This window comes from Rosa chinensis, chromosome 1 (assembly GCF_002994745.2).
Source record: "Rosa chinensis cultivar Old Blush chromosome 1, RchiOBHm-V2, whole genome shotgun sequence".
Lineage (NCBI taxonomy): Eukaryota > Viridiplantae > Streptophyta > Magnoliopsida > Rosales > Rosaceae > Rosa > Rosa chinensis.
Genome location: NC_037088.1, coordinates 65710706 through 65725951, shown reverse-complemented (window position 1 = coordinate 65725951; position 15246 = coordinate 65710706). Strand labels below are relative to the sequence as shown.

Genomic DNA, 15246 nt, shown 5'->3' with positions numbered 1-15246 from the left:
GGATCATATTGTAAGGCGGTGATTTGAAAACCGAAGTTAACCCGCCAAAGACCGTATTCCCAATTTTCATTTCCCACCAAAACCTCCACGACGTCGTTTTGCTTCGATCCCACTTCTTCTTCAACCCCATAGTTTGCTATTGCTCAGTGAGATTTGTGTTCAGATGGCGATGGCGGCCGATTCAAATTCCGGCGACCCAATCTCCGACTACGGCCGAACCCAGCGGATCGTGCTTCTAATCGACCTAAACCTACTTCTCCATCTCCAAGACCCAACCCCATTTCTCACCTCTCTCCTCCGTCAAAACCCTAACCTCCTTCCCTCCTCTCTCTGCGATGATGATGATCTGCGATCCGGCGACCGGTACGTTTTCGAATTGTGGTGCTTTGAGGTCTGATTTGGTCATCGAAATTTGTGAGTGAGTTGTTGAATGTGGGAGTGGGTGATGAGTGTTTGGGAGATTTGAATGGGTTTTGTGAGAGATTTCGAGAACATTCAATTGAGTTGGGGTTGATGTGAGGTATGAATTGGAGTGTGGTGAGAAAGAGGCTAGATTGAAATGTGGTTTTTTCGAAAGGGGGATTAGCTCCTCTGATTCGATTGTGCTTGGTTCGGCTCTTCTGTTTATTTTGGATGAAGGATTTCACCCTCACAAAAAAGGGAATGGCATTGGTGCAGGGAATGTGGGTCAATCTCGTCCAAAGATGAACAATGAGGTATGCAAACCCGATGAAGATTACTGAGGGAATGTGGGTCTTGAGGCATCAAAGTCTTTATTTTCTCAGCTACTAAACTCTCTATTTCGTGCACCCATGTCTTTCTATGACTCAACGCCTCTGGGAAGGATACTAAGTCGGGTATGCATTTTAACTAGAAACTTTAATTATAGACTGCGGACTTAAAAGGACCTAATTGTTTTATGTACTGCATTTTGATTGTTTAGTTTTCATCTGATCTAAGTATCGTAGATCTTGATATTCTATTCAGCCTTGTCTTTGCTTGTGGAGCTACCATAAATGCTTACTCCAATCTTGGAGTACTAGCTGCTGTTACATGGCAAGTCCTGTTTGTTTCCATACCAATTGTCTTTCTGGCAATTCAGCTACAGGTATGCTATTTGAGCTTCTTTTATATCTTGTTGGAATTTGAAATTGAACGAGCACAGCATGTTCTTTTGCGTGGAAATTTCTTTATATGAAACAGCATGTCTTCCTTTCAGAAATATTACTTTTCCACTGCAAAGGAGTTGATGAGGATCAATGGAACAACTAAGTCCTTGTAGCAAACCATCTAGCAGAGTCTGTATCAGGCGCCATTACAATAAGAGCTTTCAATGAAGAAGAGCGCTTCTTGGCAAAGAATTTTCACCTCATTGACACAAAGCCCATTTTTTCATAGTTTTGCAGCAAATGAGTGGTTGATTCAATGGTTAGAAATAATTTGTGCAGTAGTTCTCGCCTCTCGCCTCTGCAGCACTCTGTATGGTTTTGCTTCCAACTGGAACTTTTAGCTCTGGTAAGTTTTCCTAAATTTTTCTGGAAGCCAGTGACTGGACTTATAGTTATGATTCTTATATAAATTGCTATGTAACTGCAGCGTTTACTGGAATGGCGCTTTCTTATGGTCTTTCATTAAACATGCCATTGATCTATTCAATTCAAAGCCAGTGCACTAGAGCAAATTACATAATTTCGGTTGAAAGACTAAATCAATACACACATGTACCAAGCGAAGCCCCTGAAGTTATAGAGGAACCGTCCACCTCCCAACTGGCCTGTTGTAGGAAAAGTGGAGATACAAAATTTGCAGGTAAATACTGGTGTCTTTAGCATTGAAAACCAATCGTTTACATTGAAGAAGGTTACTACTGAGACTTATGTGATGTCAAAACAGATGAGATATAGGGATGACACACCACTTGTTCTTTGACAGATCAATTGTGTTTTTGAAGGAGGACATAAGTTTGGGATTGTTGGCCTGACAGGCAGTGGGAAGTCTACGCTAATCGGTGCTCTATTTCGTCTGGTAGAGCCAGCCGGAGGGAAGGTTATAGTCGATGGCATTGACATCTCTACTATAGGACTTCATGATCTGAGGTCAAGATTTGGAATAATACCTCAAGACCCTACTCTCTTCAATGGGACTGTGAGATCCCTTATATCAACATTCAGACCATGAAATATGGGAGGTATTACTGAAATTTATTTCACTTGTTTTCTGTAATATTGCTTCTTGGTTGATTATTCTAATCAGAGTTATCTTTTCATTTTGAAGGTTCTTGGGAAGTGTCAGCTTCAGGAGGCTGTTCAAGAAAAAGAAGGCGGCTTAGACTCTTTAGGTAAGGTTTTGGCGTATCACTTTTGCCTTTGAAATTGTGATCAGCAACATCAAGTGATGACCTATTTGCCTCCTTCAGTTGTGGAAGATGGATCAAACTGGACTACTGGAGCATGGGGCAAAGGCAGTTCTGTTTGGGCCGTGCTCTTTTAAGGAGAAGTCAGGTATTGGTGCTTGATGAAGCAACAGCTTCCATCGACAATGCAACTGAGATGATTTAACAGAAGACTATACGGACTGAATTTGCAGATTGTACAGTTATTACAGTGGCTCACAGGATACCGACTGTGATGGATTGCACAATGGTCCTTGCCATTAGTGACGTTGAGTTTCATTGATTTAATGCACAGCTAAAGAAAAACTATGTTTCTATATCTATTACTGATAATGAAGGAAATGCTGTGGTATATTATAGGGAAAATAGTGGAGTATGATGAGCCAACGAACCTAATGAAAAGAGTAGGCTCACTATTCGGGCAGCTTGTCAAGGAATATTGGTCTCATCTTCAGTCTGCAGAATCACATTGAACACAACAACATTGCTTATGTAGCCTTTCTGCTATGGTGAACCAGGAAGCAGAATCAATGTAAACTTTAACAGCGATTGCTCGCGTGAAGAAGTGAGGCGGGGAGAGGAATGGCGAGCAACCTGAGGATTAGGAGATCATATTCTGGGTTGTGTGAAGAAATCGCTGCCTTAATACTTGCTACCATATTCCTACAAGGCGATGACAAATAATAAACTAGTTAGCAGAGATCATCGCTAGTATCACTTATCTCAGATTCTCAGCTCATAATCAGTCACCAGCAACAATGTTATCTCCAGTATAGTGTATCCATGATGAGTTGTATTGTATGTATCAGAAACCATGATGAAGAATGCAAAATGTGAAAGTATTTTTGAAACAATACAGTCCTACGACTATAATTTGAGTATTATAGTACAGTCATACCCCCTTGATCGAAAAAATTGCGAGTATTATGAGTAAATTAACTGAGCTAACATATTATGCAAGTGATTACAGACTCCATTCCATCAAAACTGAAGTTGCATCTCCTCATTTGAACAAACTTTTAACCACGGTGAGTGCTCCTCGAACCACCAGACATAATTTGAAAAGAAAAGAGATAATATGCCGACATATAATTGCCGAGACTACTTGTTAGTCGTTTTTTCTTTCAACTTTTTAAATAAATCATTCCAATATACTTGTAGTCTTTCAAATCAAGACGTAAATTCTTGACGAGTGAAATGGGACACCAACTAGGTTGTCAAGCTTAAGCATCATAGTGGCATTTCTGGTAATAAGGACGGCACTGGTTGTGTATTTCCATATTGTCAAGTTGTTTGATTCGTTTTGAGTGCTTTGCCATATTGTCATGTTGCTGTAATTATTGGTACAAAACAAAAGCAAGATTTGTTTTACTTGTATTTAAACGCCGACAGGCTCTTAACTCATTTTCACGTGTGTATTGTGGAACTTTTTTTTAATAATAAGTTGATGATCTGCGATTGCTGTTTTCTTCCTCATTTGTAGCGGATGGTTGAATTTCTGAGCAGTGGAGCTGTTGAGGTCAGAGAGTTTGATAAGTAATGAATTGGTTTACTTAATAGAATCATATTTCTGCAGCTACTGCTGCTTTGTGTGGCCTAAGAGAAAGAGGACCTTCTGTTCTCTTTGGTATTCTCTTTACATATCTCTACTCATTATGATGCTTTGATGCTTTTTGGTTTAGTTTTTGACAACAAGCTTTTATGCTTTCTGGGTTGTTTTGGTTGTTTTAAGTTTGTCATGCAAATTTTCTTACTATATTTTCTTGTGTTGCATCCTATGCAGAGTAAGAACAGCAAGAGAGGTCTAGAGTAATTGAAAAGGATGACGGAGGATTTATGGACTGGATTTTGTGGGGAATCTGAAGATTCTGAGAGTTTGAGTTTTCGGTTTCTGATTCATCCTACTTCATGCATTAATCACGCATTGACCATTTTCCTTGACATAGTTCTTCTTGTGGTGCTCTTGTTCAGTATGTTTATCAAGTCATCAAAAAGAGTTCATGTTCCAGCACGATTTCTAGGCTTTTCGAGTTGGCAAATAGTCTCGGCCATTTTCAATGGCGCTCTTGGATTTGTGTACTTGTGCTTCGGAGCCTGGAATTTAGAAGAGGAGCTGAGGAATACACGTACTGCTTTGCCTTTGAATTGGTGGTTACTTGGTCTCTTTCAAGGCCTCACATGGTTGCTTTTGAGCTTAACTCTAAGCATCAGGGCGAAGCAACTGCCAAGACAACCTTCAAGAGTGATGTGCATCCTGGCTTTTTTGTTTTCTGGAGTTCTCTTTGCTCTATCGCTCTTCACAGTCATTTTCAGAAATGAAATGTCGGTTAAGATAGTACTAGATATCCTAACTTTTCCAGGAGCAGCATTGTTGCTGCTATGTGTTTTCAAGGGGTATAAGTATGAAGATGGTGATGAGATCATCAGTGACGATGGCCTTTATGCCCCTCTCAATGGTGACTCCAATGGCATTAGTAAAGGTAATGATCATGCAACCCCATTTAGCAAAGCTGGATTGTTAAGTAAAATGTCATTTTGGTGGTTAAATTCATTGATGAAAAGAGGTAGGGAGAAAACTCTGGAGGATGAAGATATACCGAAGTTGCGCAAGGAAGATAGAGCAGAAAATTGCTATGCGATGTTCTTGGAGCAACTAAGCAAGCAGAAACAAATTGAGCCATCTTCCCAGCCATCAGTATTAAAGACTATAATCCTATGCCACCGGAAGGAGATTTTACTATCTGGTTTCTTTGCTTTGCTGAAGATACTCACTATCTGTGCTGGTCCTTTGCTTCTCAATGCCTTCATTTTGGTTGCAGAGGGAAATGAAAGTTTCGAGCATGAAGGTTATCTGTTAGCCGGAGCACTTTTTGTTTCAAAAACCATTGAATCCTTGTCACAAAGGCAGTGGTACTTCAGGTGCAGGCTTATTGGTTTGAAAGTTAGGTCTTTGCTGACAGCAGCCATTTACAAAAAGCAATTAAGATTATCTAATGCTGCTAAGTTGACACACTCAGGTGGTGAGATCATGAATTATGTTACTGTGGATGCTTATAGGATTGGAGAGTTTCCATTTTGGTTCCATAAGACTTGGACTACTAGCGTCCAGCTCTGTTTTTCTTTGGTAATTTTTTTCCGTGCAGTTGGCCTAGCTACATTTGCAGCCTTGGTGGTGATACTTTTGGGTGTGATTTGCAATGCTCCAGTTGCTAAGCTACAACATAAGTTCCAGAGTAAGCTTATGAAGGCTCAAGATGAAAGGCTCAAGGCTAGTTCTGAGGCTCTAGTGAACATGAAGGTCTTAAAGTTATATGCATGGGAAACACATTTCAAGAAGGCAATAGAAAAGTTAAGGAAGGAGGAGCACAAATGGTTATCTGCAATGCTGTTAAGAAGAGCATATAGTACTTATCTCTTTTGGTCAACTCCTGTTTTGGTCTCTACTGCAACATTTGGGGCGTGCTATTTTCTCAAAATTCCGTTACATGCAAACAATGTTTTCACTTTTATCTCTACTTTGAGACTTGTTCAGGACCCCATTCAAACCATACCTGATGTTATTGCGGTTGTCATTCAAGCCAAGGTTGCATTTGGTCGTATTGTGAAATTCCTTGAGGCACCTGAGCTGCAAACTTCAAATGTCCGGAAGTGCAACATGAAGAATGTAGCTAACTCCATTGAAATTAAGTCAGCTAATTTTTCATGGGAAGAGAATTTATCGAAGTCCATACTGAGAAATATAAATTTAGAGGTTAGACCTGGTGAAAAGGTGGCTATATGTGGTGAAGTCGGCTCAGGCAAGTCAAGCCTTCTAGCTGCAATTCTTGGAGAAATTCCAAATGTGCAAGGAAATGTAAGTTGCTACTTTTCTCTGTTCTGTTAGCATATTAATCTTCCTAAATGGGGTCAATCTAGTTGTCAATATCTTTAAAAACAACAATATACATAAATATAACCATAGCATTTTCTTTATCGACTTTCAGATTCAAGTTTATGGGAAGATTGCCTATGTTTCTCAAACAGCATGGATCCAGTCAGGAACTATACAAGAAAATATTCTCTTTGGTTCTTGTATGGATAGTCAGAGATATCGAGAGACGCTTGAGAGATGCTCACTAGTAAAGGACCTTGAGCTGCTTCCCTACGGTGACCTTACTGAAATAGGAGAGAGAGGGGTGAATCTAAGTGGAGGTCAGAAGCAGCGGATCCAACTTGCACGCGCTCTCTATCAGGATGCTGATATATATCTATTGGATGATCCATTCAGTGCTGTTGATGCACATACTGCCACAAACTTATTTAATGTAATTTTAGTTTCCAAACTTGGGCTGTGACTTATTCTATTTACTTCTTGCTTATACTGAAAGCTAAATTGTACATTGGCAGGAATATGTAATGGAAGCACTTTCAGGCAAGACAGTACTACTTGTGACCCATCAAGTTGATTTCCTGCCTGCATTTGATTTCGTTTTGGTCAGCTTCTCTAACTCTAAATCTTTTGTATGCAAAATAAATATATTAATTGCTGAGGGGTAGTCCTGTCCTGTATGTTCTGTGTTATTCATGCAGAGCTGTTTGGTTGAATGCAATGATTTTAAACTTGAGTTCTGTGAACAGTTGATGATGGATGGGGAGATCCTACAAGCAGCTCCTTATCAACATCTATTGGCTTTAAGCCAAGAATTCCAGAACCTTGTCAATGCACACAAAGAAACTGCTGGTTCCGAAAGGCTTTCAGATGTCACTTCTGCTCAAAAATCTGGAATATCATCTAGAGAGATTAAGAAGAGCTATGTTGAGAAGCCATTAAAAGAAAATAAAGTTGACCAATTGATTAAACTTGAAGAGAGAGAAACAGGTGACACAGGTTTTAAGCCATACATACTGTATCTGAAGCAGAACAAAGGGTTCCTGTACTTCTCAATTGCCGTTTGTCTACACTTCACTTCCATTATGAGTCAGATTGCACAGAACTCTTGGATGGCTACTAATGTTGATAATCCGAGTATTAGCACATTGCGGTTGCTTGTGGTTTACTTATCGATTGGATTCTCCGCAACATTTATTTTTCTGTTTAGATCTCTTGCAGCAGTTGTCGGGGGCCTTGAGACATCAAAGTCTTTGTTCTCACAACTACTAAACTCCCTTTTTCGTGCACCCATGTCATTTTATGACTCAACACCACTGGGAAGGATACTTAGTCGGGTATGTATTTCAAATAGAAACTTTGGTTTATAGGCTAGGGGGCATGAAAGATACTATTAGCTTAATGTACTACATTGTTTCATGTTTAGGTTTCATCTGATCTGAGTATCACAGATCTTGATATTCCATTCAGCATAGTATTTGCTTGTGGAGTTACCATGAATGCCTATTGCAATCTTGGGGTATTGACTGTTGTTACCTGGCAAGTCCTGTTTGTCTCCATCCCAATGGTCTGTGTCGCAATTCAGCTACAGGTATTGCTATATGAGGTTCTTTCATATGTTAACTGAATTTGAATTTGAAATAGTAGAGCAATTTTTGTCTAAACAGGACATGATTTGACTGTTTTGACATGACATTTCTTATTTCCAGAAGTACTATTTTTCTACTGCAAAAGCGTTGATGAGGATCAATGGAACAACTAAGTCCTTTGTAGCAAACCATCTCGCAGAGTCTGTCTCAGGAGCCATTACCATAAGAGCTTTCAATGAAGAAGAGCGCTTCTCGGCAAAGAACTTTCACCTCATTGACACAAATGCTAGTCCTTATTTCCACAATTTTTCTGCAAATGAGTGGTTAATTCAACGATTAGGGATGATCAGCGCGGTGGTTCTTGCCTCTGCAGCACTTTGTATGGTTTTGCTTCCTCATGGAACTTTTACCTCTGGTAAGCTTTTCTAAATTTTTCTGGAAGTGCCTGGAGTTTAAGCTACTGATTTTTTTGAGACTTTTGGCCATGACTATGTGACTGCAGGGTTTATTGGGATGGCACTTTCTTATGGTCTATCATTAAATGTGTCCTTGATCGACTCAATTCAGAACCAGTGCACTATAGCAAATTATATCATTTCTGTTGAAAGACTAAATCAATACATGCACATTCCTAGTGAAGCCCCGGAAGTAATGGAGGGAAACCGTCCACCAGCCAACTGGCCTGTCGTAGGAAAAGTGGATATACAAAATTTGCGGGTAAATACTGGTGTCTTTAGCATTCAAAACCAATCATTTATGTTGAAGAAGTTTACTGAGACTTATTTGATGTCAAAACAGATGAGATATAGGGATGACACACCACTTGTACTTCGAGGGATTAGTTGTGTTTTTGAAGGACGACATAAGATTGGTATTGTTGGCCGGACAGGCAGTGGGAAGTCTACACTCATCAGCGCTCTATTTCGGCTGGTCGAGCCAGCCGGAGGGAAGGTCATAGTCGATGGCATTGACATCTCTACTATAGGACTTCATGATCTGAGGTCAAGATTCGGAATAATACCTCAAGACCCTACTCTCTTTAATGGCACCGTCAGATACAATTTGGACCCCTTATCTCAACATTCAGACCAAGAAATATGGGAGGTGAGAATCAAATTCTGTAATGCTTGTTTTCTGTAATGTAGCTTTTCGGTTGTTTATTTGGACTAAGCCGAGATTTATCTTGTGCATTTTGAAGGTTCTTGGGAAGTGTCAGCTTCGAGAGGCTGTTGAGGAGAAAGAAAAAGGCTTGGACTCGTTAGGTAAGGTTATGTTGTTCTATTTGTATCAATATGTGGTGTGTACCTTCTCTTTGTAAATCATGATCAGCTTCTCTTTCAGTTGTGCATGATGGATCAAACTGGAGCATGGGGCAAAGGCAACTGTTCTGCCTCGGGCGCGCTCTTCTAAGGAGAAGTCGGGTATTGGTGCTTGATGAAGCAACTGCATCCATCGACAATGCAACTGATACGATCCTGCAGAAGACTATAAGGACTGAGTTTGAATCTTGTACAGTAATTACAGTAGCCCACAGGATACCTACTGTGATGGATTGCACAATGGTTCTTGCCATTAGTGATGGTGAGTTAATTCAGTTTAATGTTCATCTAAGAAAATTCATATCTTTGCATCCATTAATGTTAATGAAGCAAATGTTTTCCATTATTTTGCAGGAAAAATAGTGGAGTATGATGAGCCAATGAGGTTGATGAAGAGAGAAGGCTCGCTGTTTGGGCAGCTTGTCAGGGAGTACTGGTCTCATCCCCAGTCTGCAGAATCTCATTGAATGAAACAATATTTCTTATGTAGCCATGAAAATAGTGAACCAGGAAGCATGATCAATGTAATGAAACAGAGAGTGTTTTTTCTTTTCTTCTTCTAATGGCTTCGAATTTGATTGAGATGAAGGTTCAAGAAATACAACTCAATTTGGATGTGATTATACGTACGTCTCCATATTTGGATCCGTCAATTCACCATAATTGGAACGAATTAGGAAGAAGACGGAGATAAGAGAGGTACAAAATTTATTTATTATTGTTTTTAAAAAAAAATTTAACTTTTTTTTTTTTAAACACAGATTGAGCAATGAATTGTAGAGTGTTTAGACTTAGAGAGAAGAAGACATGAGTTTGTAGAGAGACATTTGTTTATATTTAACGCCTCGTAGCCGCAAGAATTGGCAAGATCAAATTAGTTTTGGGGCAAAATAGTGGAGCATGATGAGCAAGAGAGGTTGATGAAAGAGAAGGCTCACTATTTTAGGCAGCTCATCAAGGAATACTGACTGAGATGAGCTGCAGAATCACATTGAAAGAATTTCTCGGGGAAATGTAGCCTCTTTGCTATCACCAAGTAGCAAGTAACAACACAACACAATCATAAATAGCACAAATAGTGAACCAGGAAGGAAGAAAGAAAGATCATATTCCTGAAAAAGCTGCCTTCTAAAAGGACAATGTTCAAGTAACCCTTTTCACCCAAAAACATATCCTATTATTAAAAAGCTGATGGGCACTTTCACAGGATTAGAAAGTAACTTTCACACAAGTACAATAACGGAATAACCAATGAGGTCAATTAGTGCCTTCAGAAGCAAAACAAATACCAGAAAGAATACCATTTCTTGTTATCAGGGACCTCCAAGCACTGCATTTTCGATGTCCTCTCTGCTCAGTGCATAGCTAAACCTCCTCTCCATATCCTTTTCAAGATTTCCAGGTCCGGTCTTCAGATACCTACATCACAAGTGCACTCTTCAACATTCCTAACATTCAATATAGTAGAACAGTCTAAAGCATCAATTTCAATCAATGATATAGAGCACAGGTAGGAAAACACAGCAGGGGAGCGTTTTCTATAGGCAATATGATTAAATCACAGTAGTCATCAAGAAAGGAAATTGTGAGCTGCCTCAGGCAGTAAGAGACTAAAGCATCTTTATTCTCAAATTCTCTCTTTTCTGCTATTATTACTAGGTCATGTGGAATAGAAATAGTATACAGAGTCCCAAGGAATGGAATCAATTATGGACATCTTGATCCTTAAAGATCATGATTATGTCCTTTGTGTGAGGTTAAATCCCTAATCTACTGAATACGTATCATTTCGATGTTAAGATCGATACATAACTTCTCAACCATACTTGCAGTAATATGAATAGTGATTCTAAGGGGAAAACCCTCATATGTACACATTGTTGATTATTTACCATACAAACCTTACTGTACAGAATTACCACACTTGTGTTCGTGAATGACAAAACTAAATACACTGTTGCAAACACCAGTATAGGCACACCAGTATGCATTGCATCAACTAACATGATGTTCCTATTTGATAACAAGCTAGCAACAAATCAATACTCAAAAAAGTGATCAAAACTCCACACAGAGCAAAACGACTTATTAAAATCATAAGAAACTGCTTTTCTTTCTTTTCTTTTTCAAGAAAGTTTCCCCATTTTCGACGATAAAGAATTGAAACCATGTCTTGTAGTAGTTACGCTTCACACAGAATATGAATATGGTTATACCAATCCCTTTTCTATGATTGAATCATGACTCATATCGAGCTCAGCACTCCTTAGAATGATCGAGCTTTTATGAAATTCGAACAAAAGTGTTATATTATTCCTATTCTACATTTCAGCTTAACTGATACAGTAACTCACCCACTCATACAAATTGAAAGTTCCAAACTTGAAACTGCAATCCCATTACCATCAGCAAACTATGATTTAAACATACTCCGAAAATAAAAACTTAACATCATCGACGAATTTATCCCGAAAAGAATTCTATTACTACAGCTACCATTTGCTATTCTACACCATTCGAAACCGCAACACAACACCTCCGATTTGCAAAAATGTCAACTCAAAACCTCATCAATTCAGGACCTTTTCTAAAAAATTCAAACAAATTCGAACACTAGTACACCACATCCCTAATCACCAACTATCACCAATCCAAGAACTCAAACTTAGAGAGAGAAAGAGAGAGAGGGAGAGCAGAAACCCTAACCTGACATAGAGATCGGTAACGTCGAGAGAGAGCTGGGCATGCCACTCGGGCTTTTCGATCAGCCAAACGGCCCGGTCCTCTCTGCTCTGGAAAAACCCCAAGCTTCTCAGCCAGGAAGACTGTGAGAGCACAAAGGCTTCTTCTTGTCCGGTAGCCTCTTCAGCCACTCGTCCTCCGGCGCCGCCGACGACTTCGAAAACACCGGAGTCGCGAGCCTTCTCGGAGACCGAACGAGCCTAAACGGCGTCGCTTTAGGAGAAATTGAATAGCTAACAGAGTATTTTGGATTTGAGAAGAAGATGAAATTCGAAACGGAGAAGAAGACGGTCGACATTTTTTTAGAGAGAGAAAGCTTTCAGCTTTGAGCTCAGTAGCATACTAGCAAACTCTTTATCTAAAGGCAGATATAATATCAGCCGTTGGATCAAATATACGGCCAAGCCGAAACGAATATAAAAGGTGATTAAACTCAGCTCAATTAGTATTTATCGATTGTCGAGTGGAGTTTAAACTTGAATAAATGAGTTCGACTGGAGTTCTAGAAACCTATGCATGTTAGTTTCTTATGAGCGTTAATGAGTAGAGTTTTTAATTGGCCGATTCGGTACTGTGGCTTATAAGCTCGCTTTTATTAAGTATCACTGTGGTAGCCTTAAAATCTTTTGTCTGTCTCGTTAATGATAGCGGATGAATATGTAATGACCATTTTAGCAGTAAATAGTAATGGTAATCATTTATGAATGGATTCAAAAAACTTGAATAATCATTTTCAAGCACAGGCATAAGTTTGACTTGAGTCGAATATTATTTTTCACAAACTCGGCTCTGTTAAGCTTGAATAGTAAACAAGTTCAAACTTGAATTAGGGTCGGCTTAACTTGACTCAGTTGACTCTGAATTAATAAAGTTAAACAGGGAGAAAATTTTAAATCAAATAATAATCTAGATTAGTAAGTTAGAGTCTGATTTAATTGTTGTACAAGTGTTGTCCTTTTTGTTATACGCTATATTATTTTTGAATTGAAAAAAAGATAATGAAAAATTTATTGATTTTATTAGAAAACTCGGTGTAAACGCGAAAATCTGAAAACAAACATGATGTAGACACGTATACAAAAATAATTTTATTAATTTAAGGGCGGGTTACAATCTTTGGTAATCCTCTGATTCTATCTCCAACTATAAATTTCACTCAAGGGCTTGACGCTTGATCTTGTGTTGTTCGATGGTCACGAGAGTCGACATGTGACGAATGTTTTGACTTGAGGTTGGTGAGGAACCGGCTATTTGGCAACTTGAAGGCTCTTCACACGTGCTTGGGAGGCTTCAGGAATTTTGAGAGTAGTTTTTTCTCTCTTTTTTTGGCCGAAGTCTTCTCTTGATTTGAGAAGGGGCATTTATAGTATCGGCGTCTCTCTTGATTTGGAATGCCTTGATGACACGTACTTAATTACATTTTCCTTAATAACATAATCAAATTAATCAGCGTTAATTAACTGATTTAATCACAATTATTAAGAAATTAGCCAATCAATTTGATGGCTGATTTTAATTGTATTTCATTAATAGCATAATCAAATCAATCAGCTTTAATTAATTGATTTAATCACGACTATTAATGAATCAGCCAATTAATTTGATAGCTGATTTTGATTATCAATTTAAATAAATTGACATTTAATCAGCAGAATAAATTTAATACTTGATTTGACTCAGAATCAATTGATTTAATTTGATTGATCCGCTTTAATATCAGCTGATTAAGTTGGAACAAATTTATTTATTGCCGTCAGGCTTTTTGTATGCCGCCACGTGTCATTCCCTGAGTCCGCTTGATTTTGCTTACTCATAAGCCACTTGCACATTTTGTAGGACCCACATACCGACTAAATTTGTTCGATCATAATTTCAAGTGTTGACCAAATAATTTAATGAATTTTATTTTCATGAAATTTTTTTTTTTGGTTACATATTTTCATTAAATTTTTGGTGTCTACAAATGCCCCCACTTCAAAGTGCGCCACAAACATGTTGTTACGTGTAGGAGGTGTGACTTAAAGTTTTGAATTTGACTTTTTTTTTTTTTCCCCAGTCGCTTTGACGGCTTTTCCATTTTAGCTCGTCGCAATGCATTGCTTTAACGGAGCTAGCTTGTAGAACTCCAAAGTTATAGAGATTCTCTTGGAATCTTGATTTAATTTCAATTACTCTCGCAATCATGATTTAATTTTGTAAATATGGCAAAGACTCCAAATGGGTAGGTGACAAAGCCCCTGATATAAGAGTATTTTTTTTGTTAAATATTTATGGAATAAATTCTTGATTTTTCCTAATAAAATATTTTTCCACAAAATCTCAGCAATCAATATATCTGTGCCATATGTAGCAGAAAATTTAGGATTTTTTACCATATTTTCCTAGTCTCAATTAGAAAATTAATGAAGTGAGAAACCCTAGCCTAACCTTTTAATATAAAAGGACGGCCTCCTCACACTTGATGGTCAAACCTGTCTTCTTCATTCTTCAATAACACTAACAGCGACTGTAAGGCTCGACTGCTTGCATCCCTCAATTCTTTATATCAAGCAATTAAAGTGATTTATCTTTGCTTGTTTCTTCGTTCTTCTTCGTTAGTAATCTAGATAGATGCAGCTTGGGCTTACTTTTTTTCTCTCTTTATTTTCTGACACGAATCTGCTGCTACTGGCCGCTCCTCCTGAGACCTTGATTTGACGTGAATTGTTGGCAGCGGCAAGGTTGGTAGTGCTCTGTCTTCCTCTTTTTATTAACCTTCATTTGATTATGATTTCTTTCATGTATACCGTGACCTCAGCCATGATTTATCCTTTATATATATATATATATATATATATAAATGTATATGCGTGCACTTTCTGACATACTTCCATGATTCACCTTCTCACATTAATTAGATGCACGTGCAGCCCATGATTTTTCTTTTTCCCGATAACAAGTAAAAGCATGATTGATGATTAATCAATCTTGTTCACATGTCCCTTACGCCCTTTCACCTTCTTCCCCTGATGACGTCCAAAGCATGGCTCACTCTTTTTTTTTTTTTTTTTTAATTTCTCGTACATGGGCTGCATTCCAATTAAATAGAAACTGCAGATTTTTGGAGCTAGATTACTCTTCCAACTTTGAGGCCACCAAACTTCCAGACTCTGCCTTTTTTTTTTTTTGTCGAGTTCAAAGCATGGATCCTTTTTTCCTTAATCACACTCTGTCACATGCCGTGATGTCATTGCCCCTTCTTTTTTTAGATGCCTTAGATCTTCATTTAATCTGCCTCAAACAATCTTTGTTCAAATGTGGAGTTCTGACCATATATAAATAAATGCCCCCATGTGC

General features: G+C 38.4%; 2 protein-coding genes and 1 pseudogene across 3 annotated transcripts; 2 read left to right on the top strand and 1 right to left on the bottom strand.

The window, feature by feature from the left end:
* The first annotated feature begins 1508 nt into the window (after positions 1-1508).
* On the top strand, positions 1509-3932 carry LOC121049923 (annotated as a pseudogene).
* On the top strand, positions 3729-9841 carry LOC112182429 (ABC transporter C family member 10). 2 transcript variants are annotated; one of them, XM_040512454.1, is made up of 12 exons: positions 3729-3911; positions 4176-6245; positions 6376-6696; positions 6779-6865; positions 7010-7597; positions 7687-7851; positions 7970-8264; positions 8352-8566; positions 8648-8953; positions 9048-9111; positions 9191-9430; positions 9523-9841. In XM_040512454.1, the coding sequence occupies exons 2-12, from the start codon at positions 4215-4217 to the stop codon at positions 9633-9635; spliced, it is 4425 nt and encodes a 1474-aa protein (XP_040368388.1). In that variant the 5' UTR covers positions 3729-3911; positions 4176-4214; the 3' UTR covers positions 9636-9841. The 2 variants fall into 2 exon arrangements, with proteins under 2 accessions (XP_040368388.1, XP_024176702.1); XM_024320934.2 differs by having other exon boundaries at positions 3729-4019.
* Positions 9842-10247: 406 nt separating this feature from the next.
* LOC112172455 lies at positions 10248-14711 on the bottom strand. Its single transcript, XM_024309809.2, has 3 exons — positions 14697-14711; positions 11875-12110; positions 10248-10587 (listed from the first exon to the last, which is right to left on the bottom strand). Exons 1-3 carry the CDS (start codon positions 14709-14711, stop codon positions 10482-10484), a joined length of 357 nt encoding a protein of 118 aa, XP_024165577.1. The 3' UTR covers positions 10248-10481.
* Between the last annotated feature and the right edge of the window lie 535 nt (positions 14712-15246).

Bases quoted from the DNA above. Each gene is read 5' to 3' on its own strand.
- LOC112182429 (XM_040512454.1), top strand. From the start codon at position 4,215: ATGACGGAGGATTTATGGACTGGATTTTGTGGGGAATCTGAAGATTCT. The intron at 8,954-9,047 runs GTGAGAATCAAA...TGCATTTTGAAG, and splicing joins CAGACCAAGAAATATGGGAG to GTTCTTGGGAAGTGTCAGCT. The intron at 9,431-9,522 runs GTGAGTTAATTC...ATTATTTTGCAG, and splicing joins GGTTCTTGCCATTAGTGATG to GAAAAATAGTGGAGTATGAT.
- LOC112172455 (XM_024309809.2), bottom strand. The intron at 10,588-11,874 runs GTTAGGGTTTCT...CTTGTGATGTAG, and splicing joins GTTACCGATCTCTATGTCAG to GTATCTGAAGACCGGACCTG.